General features: G+C 26.8%; 1 protein-coding gene across 1 annotated transcript; it reads right to left on the bottom strand.

Moving 5' to 3' along the window:
* Window positions 1-3,312: 3,312 nt before the first annotated feature.
* On the bottom strand, window positions 3,313-6,305 carry LOC120352971 (NADH-ubiquinone oxidoreductase chain 5-like; the record flags this gene model as incomplete). The annotated part of the gene is given in 2 exon segments (XM_039435334.1): window positions 3,313-5,791; window positions 5,793-6,305. Coding segments are annotated over 2 exon segments (855 nt in total), but the record flags the coding sequence as incomplete, so codon positions are not given.
* Window positions 6,306-11,326: the final 5,021 nt, after the last annotated feature.

The raw sequence follows: 11,326 nt of genomic DNA, 5'->3' as shown, positions 1-11,326 counted from the left end.
TAAAGCCTAAAATTAATTTAATAGGAGGAAGTTTCGTAATCTATAAGGCCCCCCCCTTTTTAGGATTCTTCCCAAAATGAATTAATTAAAACCCCTTATAATTCTCCCCAGAATTATAATTTTAACCTCATAATCTCAATATTCATGTATATTCAAATCAATTATTTACATATAAGCAATTTTCCCTAAAAAAGAAAAATTTTAAGAATAATACAGCTAAATCTTTTTCTATTCTAAATTAATAGTATTTCCTATAATATTAATTTTTTGAATATAAATCCCTTAGAAAACACATTCACCTTTAAATTTGCAATTTAAAATCATATTTGAATATAAGGTTTAGAAAAACTAAGGATTTAAGTTATCTAAACTATTAACCTTCAAAGTTGAAAATATTCCTTAGGTTTAAGCCTTAGATTAAGTTTAATAGGAGGAAATTAACCCTTAAATAAATTTACAATTTATTACCTAAATCAGACACCCTATTTAGATTTTAGTTAATGAAAAAATGGCTAATATCTACTAATCATAAAGACATTGGAACCCTTTACTTTATCCTAGGTATTTGGTCAGGATTTATAGGAACCATAAGTAGTATAATTATCCGATCAGAATTAACTCAACCAGGATCTCTAATTAAAAATGATCAAATCTATAATGTTTTAATTACATCACATGCTTTTATTATAATTTTCTTTATAGTAATACCAATTCTAATTGGAGGTTTTGGTAATTGATTAGTACCCTTAATAATTGGTGCACCAGATATAGCCTTCCCACGAATAAATAATATAAGATTCTGACTTTTACCCCCATCTTTAATTTTATTAATTTCAAGATCACTCACTGGAACTGGTTCTGGAACAGGTTGAACCGTTTATCCCCCCCTTTCTAGAGTAACATCCCATTCCGGACCATCTGTAGATTTAACCATTTTTTCTCTTCACATCGCAGGGGTTAGATCAATTATAGGTGCAATTAATTTTATTTCAACAATTTTAAACATGCGATCAAAAAATATTTCAATAGAAAAATTACCTCTATTCTGTTGATCTGTATTAATTACAGCTATTTTACTCCTTCTATCCCTTCCTGTTCTAGCTGGAGCAATTACTATACTATTAACTGACCGAAATCTAAATACATCATTTTTTGACCCCACCGGGGGTGGAGACCCAATCCTCTACCAGCATTTATTCTGATTCTTTGGTCACCCAGAAGTTTACATCCTTATTCTTCCAGGATTTGGATTAATTTCTCATATTATTATACAAGAAAGAGGAAAAAGGGAAACTTTCGGATCTATTGGAATAATTTATGCAATAATTGCAATTGGAATTTTAGGTTTTATTGTTTGAGCTCACCATATATTTACTGTAGGTATAGATATTGATACCCGAGCCTATTTTACGTCAGCTACTATAATTATTGCGGTCCCCACCGGAATCAAAATTTTTAGATGAATCGCAACAATTTACGGTTCCAAAATGAACTTTTCCCCCCAAATAATTTGATCATTAGGATTCATTTTACTTTTTACTATTGGAGGATTAACAGGTGTAATATTATCAAATTCCTCAATTGATATTATTCTACATGATACCTATTATGTAGTGGCTCATTTTCACTATGTCCTTTCCATGGGAGCAGTATTCACCATTATCGCTAGATTTATCCATTGATACCCCTTATTTACAGGTAGAAACATAAATAATAAATGACTAAAAATTCAATTTTATTCCATATTTCTAGGAGTAAATTTAACATTTTTTCCCCAACATTTTTTAGGATTAACTGGTATACCACGACGATACTCTGACTATCCAGATATATACACCCTGTGAAACCTTTTTTCTTCTATGGGTTCATTCATTTCCTTAATTAGAATTTTAATATTAATGTTTATTATATGAGAAAGATTAAGATTTAAACGAAAAATGGTGTTTAAAACAAATCAACCTCAATCAATTGAATGAAAAATAAATTTACCCCCTAGAGAACACTCCTTTAATGAAATTCCTATATTAATTAAGTTCTAATATGGCAGAATAGTGTAATGAATTTAAAATTCATTTATGAAACCATAAATTTCTTTTAGAAATTTCATGAACTAAATTATATTTACCTGACGCCTATAGCCCCACTATAGAGCAATTAACTTTTTTTCATGACCACACCATGTCTATTATTATTTCAATTACAACCATAATTGTATTTTTATTAAATTCACTAATTTATAATAAACTTATTGACTTAAATATTAATGAAAATCAAGTTATTGAAACTTGATGAACTATTCTACCAACAATTATTCTTTTCTTCGTTGCAATTCCTTCACTTAAAATTCTATATTCTATAGAAGAACTAATTAATCCAACAATTTCAATTAAATCTATAGGTCATCAATGATACTGATCTTATGAATATTCTGATAAACTAAAAAAAGAATTTGATTCTTACATAAAATATTCTAAAATTAGTGACTTTCGACTAATTGAAGTTGATAACCGAATAAAGGCCCCCTTCCTTACCCAACTACGAATGATTTTTTCATCCTCAGATGTATTACATTCCTGAACAATTCCTAGTTTAGGAGTAAAAATAGATGCAATTCCAGGACGACTAAACCAATCAAGCATATTAATTAAAAAACCCGGATTATTTACTGGTCAATGCTCCGAAATCTGTGGAACAAATCATAGATTTATACCTATTATACTTGAATCTGTCAAACTAGAAAAATTTGTAAAATGAATAAAATAAAGTAAATTAGTCATTAAGTGACTGAAATTAAGTAATGGTCTCTTAAACCAAATTATAGTAAACTAAAGAATACTCTTAATGAGAGAATTTAGTTTAAATTAAAACCTTAATTTGTCAAATTAAAATTACTCCATTAGTATTTCTTTATTCCACAAATGTCCCCATGTAGATGAATATCAATCTTATTTATAACTAATCTAACACTTAAATTAATTAAAATAAACTTATTTTTTGAAAAAAAATAATAAGAAATCTATTTTCATCTTTTGACCCCAGTACACCTTCTCCATTATGAACAAACTGAATTTCTTTAATATTAATTTTACTATTTATACCAAATAAATTCTGAATATCAGAATCTCGAAATTCTATAACTAAATTAATTTTAAAAAATTTCATTTTAAAAGAAATAAGTTTCATTTATTTTAATAAGCAATTTATATTAAATTTACAAACAATTTTTATCTTTATCTTAACCATCAACTTAATAGGAATCTCTCCATATACATTTACCCCTACTAGACACCTTTCAGTATCAATTGCAATTGGATTACCCATTTGAATTTCTTTAATGACATATAGATGATTGAACTTCACCAACCTAATATTTAGACATCTTTTACCTATAAGAACCCCCCCCACAATAGCCCCATTTATAATTATAGTTGAATCAATTAGAAATCTAATTCGACCAATTTCATTAAGTGTACGACTTTCTGCTAATATAATTGCAGGTCATCTATTAATAACTCTTTTAGGTAATATCAATGAAATAAAAACTATCATACTAATTGGATTAATACAATTTTTTTTAATATTATTTGAAATTTCAGTTGCCCTTATTCAAGCTTATGTATTTTCTATTTTAATAACTATATATTCTTCAGAAGTTCCATATGAAAAAAAATCATCCGTTCCATTTAGTAACTAAAAGACCTTGACCTATTCTAGTTTCATTTTCAATATTAAATTTTTTAATTGGATTCATTAACTTAATAAATGAAAGACCTTTATTATTTTATTTATCTAGATTAACTATAATAATTAATCTAACTCAATGATGACGTGATGTAAAACGGGAATCTTCAATTAAAGGTGACCATACAAAAATTGTTAAGGAAATAATTAAAATAGGAATGATTATATTTATTATATCAGAAATTATATTTTTCCTATCTTTCTTCTGAAGATTCTTACACTCTAGACTTGCCCCTAGTATCGAAATTGGGATAAAATGGCCACCTAAGGGGGTAACCCCATTTAATCCTATAGAAATTCCCCTTCTTAACACTATCATTTTAGTAAGTTCTGGAGCCTCAATTACATGAGCCCATCATTCCCTTCTAAGAAATAAGCTAAACCAAACAATTAAAAGAATGATTATTACTATTACAATAGGATTATACTTTTCTATTCTTCAGTGGTGAGAATATAAAAATGCACCATTTACAATTTCAGACTCAATTTTTGGTTCATCTTTTTTCATAACGACTGGATTCCATGGAATCCACGTAATTATAGGTACAATTTTTATTTTAACAGCCTTAGAAAGAATTTTAATAATAAAATCCAATTACTTAAATCATATTAGATTTGAGCTTTCAGCCTGATACTGACACTTTGTAGACGTAATTTGATTGTTTCTTTATATTATTTTATATTGATGAAATAAATTTTTCTTTAGTATAAAAAGTATAATTAATTTCCAATTAAAAGGTTTAATTTTTAAAGAAAAAATAAAAATATTTATAAGTCTTTTAATAATTATATTTTTATTAATTTTATTAATATCAACGTCATTTTTAATTTCTAAAAAATCAATTATAGATATTAATAAATCCTCCCCATTTGAGTGTGGATTCTCAAACTTTTCCTCATCACGTATTTCATTTTCAATCCACTTCTTTATAATTGCTATTATTTTTATTATATTTGATATTGAAATAGCTATTATACTTCCAATTTTCATCTCTATAAAATTAATAACAGTAAAAAAATGATTTACATTAAGTATATTAATTTGTATATTAATTCTATATGGTCTTTACCACGAATGAATAAACGGAATTATTGAATGATCTAAATAAAGGGAGAATAGTTAATTATAACATTTAAATTGCAATTAAAAGGTACAAATTTGTTTCTCTTAAAATAGTAAAGAAGTAAAACTACAATTAATTTCGACTTAATTTAAGAGATAAATCTCCATACTTTAACTAAAGCTAAAAAGAAGCATTTTACTGTTAATAAAAAAAATGATTAAAAATCTAGTTAAAAGGATAATAGTTAAGAAGCTGCTAACTATCTTAAAGACATTAATATGTCAATTCCTTGTTTATGTAGTTTAAAAAAAAACAAATTATTTTCAATAATTAGAAAAAAAATATTTCTTAAACTTATTTAAGGTATTAAAATACATCTAAACATTTTCAATGTTAAACTTTAAATTTAAGCTACTTAAATATATAATTATTATTAAAAATAATATTAAAATAAAAAACACCAAATAAACCTTAAATGAATTTAATAATAATTTATTTAAATAAATATTTACAAAACGTAATTTATTAATTAGATTTAAAGAAACCAGATACTCTGTCCAACATAAATCTGTAATTAAAAAAATTAAGTGTCTTAAATTAAAAAACTTACTTACAATAAATTTAGAAGAAAAAAAAGGTAAAAATCACATATGCCCTATAAAAAACCCCAAAAAATTATATACATTTTTATTAAATAAAGAAAAAATATCAGTTAAAATAAAAAAATAAACAAAAAAAAATAAAATTAAATATTTATAAATTTCATCAAAAACATTAATATAACTTAAATCTAATAACCAAAAAAGTCTCGATCCAAAAAAAATAGATAAAATTAAAAGAATTAAACAAGAAGAACTTATATAAAAATCATTTTCAAAATTAAATAAATTTATCTTAACCCTATTTATATATAAATAAAAAAATAATCGTAAAGAATAAATTAAAGTTAAATAAATTGATAGAAAAAATAAAATAAAATAAAATAAAATTAATTTCAGTTAAAATTACTATTTCAATAATAAAATCCCTCGAAAAAAAACCTGAATAAAAGGGCAAACCACATAATCTAAATAAAGAAATTAAAAAACTTGATCTAATTAAAGGACTTTGAAATCCTAAATTACCTATATACCGAATATCCTGCATACCTATAAATCCTCTAATAAAAATTCCAGAGCATAAAAATAATAAAGACTTAAAAACAGCATGAATTAATAAATGTAAAAATCTTAAATAATGAGAACCTATTAAAATTGAAAAAATTATAAATCTAAGTTGACCTATAGTAGAAAAAGCAATAATTTTTTTCAAGTCATTTTCGTATAATGCCCCCATGCCAGAAAGTAAAATAGTCAACAAACTCAAATTTAATAAAATTAAATTCAATTCAATTGAAATAAATTTATTAAAACGAATTAATAAGTATACTCCTGCAGTAACAAGAGTTGATGAATGAACCAGGGAAGAAACTGGTGTTGGTGCTGCTATAGCAGCAGGTAATCAACTAGAAAAAGGAAATTGAGCTCTCCTAGTCAAACAAGATAAAACCAAAAAAATAAATATATAATAATTTAATCTATTAAAAGAAAAAAAATATAAATAATGTCAACAACCATAATTAAAACCACAACAAATACATAAAATTAAAAATATATCACCCAAACGATTAATAAATAAAGTTAAATAACCTGAACTTAAACTATTTAAATTTTGATAATAAATAACCAGACAATAAGAGACTAATCCCAAACCATCCCAACCTAATATTAAACAAACAATATCAGGTATAATAATTAAAAAAAATATTCTTAAAATGAATATAAAGACTAAAAAATAAAACCGAATAATAAAGTTATCTCCCCTTATATAACCTAAACTATATAAAAAGACACACCCAGAAATTATAAAAACAACTGATAAAAAAATTAATCTTAACCAATCAAATAAAAAAATAAATCTGTAGATACAAGAATTGAAACTAAAAAATTATAAGTTAAGATTAAAGATAAATTCAACATATGAAAATATACACCTAAAAAAAAAAAAAAAAAAAAAAAAAAAAAAAAAAAAAAATTAACGTTTAAAACAAATAACATTATTAAATTCTAACGAATCTTCAATATCACAAATTGAAATTTTTTATTAAACTAATTTAATTAAATAAAATAGTTTAAACTAAAAACAAATATATAAACAGGAAAAATATGTAAAAAAATAACATAATATTCACGAACTAAGCCAGAATCCATATTCATAAATAAATAAGAATAACCACCATGACTCATAAATCTAAATAAACAAATTATGGCACATGCAGAAAAAATAAAGAAAAAAAATATAAAGTAAACTTACTGGATGTCACATTAATAGTCTAAAACAAATAAAAACCTCTGAAATTAAATTAAGTCTAGGAGGACAAGATATATTTCTTACAATTAAAAAAAAAAAAAATATTATAAAAGAAGGACAATAATTAATTATACCCCTTATCAAAAATAAACTCCGCGAACTAAAACGATCAAATAAACAACCAACGAAATAAAATAAACCAGATGAAATTAATCCATGTCTAATTATTAAACACAAAGAACCTATATGTCCATAGTAACTAAAAGTGAAAATTCCGCTAATTACTAAACCTATATGACTAACTGATGAATAAGCCACCAAAACCCTCAAATCAGACTGTAATAAACAAAAGAATCTTACATATAAAGCCCCCAAAATTCTAACTGAAATAAAGAAATAAGAAGAATAAAAACCAAATCCTTAAATAAATAAAGAACACGAATAAGACCATATCCCCCTAATTTCAATATAACCCTGCTAAAATTATAGAACCAGTAGAAGGAGCTTCAACATGAGCCTTTGGTAACCATAAATGAAAAAAAAATAAAGGCAACTAACTAAAAAGGAAAAAAATAAAAAAAAAAAAAAAACAATACAAATTTAATAATTCTAAGTGTATATAAATAGAAATAACCAAATAAATGTTTAATCTCAAAATTAATAATAATAAAGGTAAGGAACTAAATAAAGTATAAAAAAAAATATAGACTTGAAAAACTCGTTCAGGTTGATACCCCCACCCATAAATTACTAAAAATACAGGAATTACACTACATTCAAAATAAAAATAAAAATTAAAAATCTTAATCTTAAAAAACATAAAAACAAAAATAAAACTTTAATTAATATAATAAACTTAAATCCAGGGGAGTTGCTAGTCTCCTACTGGGCGCCTCCCCAGGTGGCGGATAGGGAATGCTCACCAGATATGGCGGGTACCAGGGAAATAAAATACCTGGGGTGGACCAAACTAGCACCAGGGCACGACGGTTCCACATGTGAGTGGCGGTACCCCGACAGCGTCTGTTCCACATGTTAGTGGCGGCTGCCTTATCAAGTTGCAAGGCTTCTCAACCTTGCTCCTATCCTCTAGCTAAGGCTAGAAAAACAATTGAGAGTGAAATCATGGTTCGTGTAAGTAATAACAAAACTACCCCAGGTGGTAAAATCCACCCACCCAATAGAAAGGTGGAACCAGTCGTTCGGATTCTGGGGAGACTGGGCCTGCACGACTTATGAGTGAATCGGAGCACTCTGGTAAACTTCCCACAAGCAAGAAGAAAAATTTCATTGGCACAATAAACATACAGACACTAATACAACGGGAAAAACTACTTACATTAACAGAAGAATTAAAAAAGCAGAAAATCCAAATACTAGCGGTACAAGAGACAAGATTTCCTGATAATGAAACTATGGACTACAATAACTTCAGAATTTTCAAGAGTGGAACAGACAGAAAAATCGGAAGAGGGGCAACATGCTTGGTATGGCTTTCATTGTTGAAAAATCATCTCTAAAATCCCTACTATCCATAAAATCCGTTAACAATCGTCTTATGCTTCTTAGGATGAAACACAAGAATAAAAACTACACGCTAATTAATGTTCATGCACCATGCAATGTTGACAATAAAAAAGACCGAGTGAATGTGGATAAATTTTGGGAGCGATTGGAAGTTGAAATGTCGAAAATACCAAAACATGATGTAAAAATTCTTCTTGGAGATTTCAATGCACAAATTGGTCGAGAAAGGAAACACAGGAAAACGGTTGGCTTATACCCAGCGCACAAAATGACCAACAGAAATGGTATGAGACTGATCCAGCTTTGCCAACAATTTAATATGAAAATCAGCTCAACATCTTTTAAGAAAGTGCCTAAAAAACAGAAGACATGGAGGTCTCCCATAAACCAACTCGGAGAGTTTCAAATAGACCATGTTGCTATCTCGTATGATTTTCAAAAAGAGATCAGAGACATACAGGTTAGAAGAGGCGCAAATATTGACTCTGACCACTACTTGATAGAGTTCGAGTTCAATTCACCCCAAGAAGGAAAATGCCTAGAACACCACCAGCAGTCCAAAATTTAACCTAATGAATCTAAAAGAGTCCGAAACAGCAACAAAATGGGAAAATGTTCCTGCAAATAACTGGCAAGAATTCAAAGGAAAAATTACAGAAATAGCAAAGGAACACATAACTACAAAAGAAACCGAAACATCCATGGTGGAACAGGGAATGTGAAAAAGCAGTTGAATCACGCAAAAAATCGTTGAAAAATACTCTTCAAATAAGAATGAGATGACCCACAAAGACTTTCTAGAAACAAGAAAACTTTCAAACACAATCATCAGACAAGAGAAAAGAAAATATGTAACTCAGCAAATAGAATCAATTGAATCCGATTTAAAAATTATAACACGCACAGATTCTACAAAACGTTTTCAAATCAAATTAAAGGTTACATTCCTCAAACGTTTGCTTCAAGAAGCCAGATGGAAGTCTTGCACTTAGCAATGAAGAAAATTGTGAAGTACTAGCTAATTATTTTGAAAATCTTCTAAACTGTCCAGAACCTGTAGAAATTCTCCCGATTTTCAACCACATACCTCTACAACAGGATGAATCATTACCACCAACAGAAGAAGAAATCATCAAACACATAGGTAAACTAAAAAATAATTTGAAAAACTTAATTTGAAAAAACCTAACACTTAGCAGAAAAACAGATACTGAAAATTTGAAAAAAGAAGAAAGGAAGATAATTAGAAAAAACTTGGACCAAGAAGACCGAAGATGGTTATAGACTACAGAAAACAGCCAAAGTTGAAGAATACTCTACATAGAAGCAGACATCAGGAAAAGGCGCCTTAAATTTATGGTCACATAATGAGGCTTCCAGATCACAGACTTACAAAAAGAATAGTAACATATGTAGCAACCCTTAGTAATGGAGGTGCATGGATGAAAAACGTCAAGAAGGACTTAATACTTGCTAACATTAACAATGATGAAATATACACAGGAACAGTTTCAGAGAAAAGGTTGAAAAAGGGAAGTTAAACCAGAGATGACTGTGCCAAGAGTGGGAACAAAATGGAGTGAAGCAAGGAAAGCGGAGTTTCACTGAAAATGAAAAATGGTGGATTGATAAAAAGAACAAGAAAAAACAAAAAAGAACCAAATTTTGCTCAGCGTCTTCCATCTGGGAGCTTGACGGCTAATAATAATAATAATAATAAACTTTAAATAAGAAAAATAAACTTTTTAAATTCAATAAACTAAACAAACTTGAAATAAAAGTCAAAAAGTTAGAAATATCAAAAAATAAGAATATTTATCTATACCAAGACTAAAGCTAATAAAACTAAAAAAATCATAAAATTCATATTAGATATAAACACTATAAATAAAAAAAAATATATATATATATATATAATTATATAAAAATCAATTTTAATCTAATTAGGGTCAAAAAAAAGGTAAAAAAAATTAAACTAAACATAATCTAAAACTACTGATATAAGGTAAATTAAACCTTCGAACTAAATAAACCAATAAAGATAAACCTAATCTTGAATCTACTACACCTATAATTAAATAAACCAGACCTAGACTATTCTCAAATAATAAAAGTTTAAATAATAGTAAAATAAATTTATCAAAGTAATAAAAATATTTCAATCACAATTAAAGTCATCAAATAATGTTTACGAACAACTATTAATCTAATTAAATAAATAAAATATAAAATTAAAAACCATAAGTTTCAGAAAAGTTAATTTAATTAAATCAAATTTCTAACTGTATCAAACTTATTCAAGTAAGATTAATCCTTAATAGAATTTTAACAATATTTATAAATCATCCCATTAGTCTCGGGACAACATAATAATTCAATCTATTTCAACAAGTTTATTTATAAATCTATTAACTAAAAACTCTTGAAACTCAATAATTTTATTTATACATTTAGAAGAGGACTAATATTATATTTATACAAGGTGCGGCAGAAAGGATGAACGGTTTCAAAAAAAGTAATATGTCGTTACCTATGCATAGAAAAAAACATTTATTTACAGAAAAATATTCACATTATTTTACAATTTTAGGAACTTAATGTTTGAAAACAATATCTGACAGGTGACGGCCATTTTCAGCAATGCA

This window comes from Nilaparvata lugens, chromosome 9, assembly GCF_014356525.2.
Source record: "Nilaparvata lugens isolate BPH chromosome 9, ASM1435652v1, whole genome shotgun sequence".
Lineage (NCBI taxonomy): Eukaryota > Metazoa > Arthropoda > Insecta > Hemiptera > Delphacidae > Nilaparvata > Nilaparvata lugens.
The sequence above is the reverse complement of the archived record's forward strand: the minus strand, read 5'-3'. Positions and strand labels throughout refer to the sequence as shown.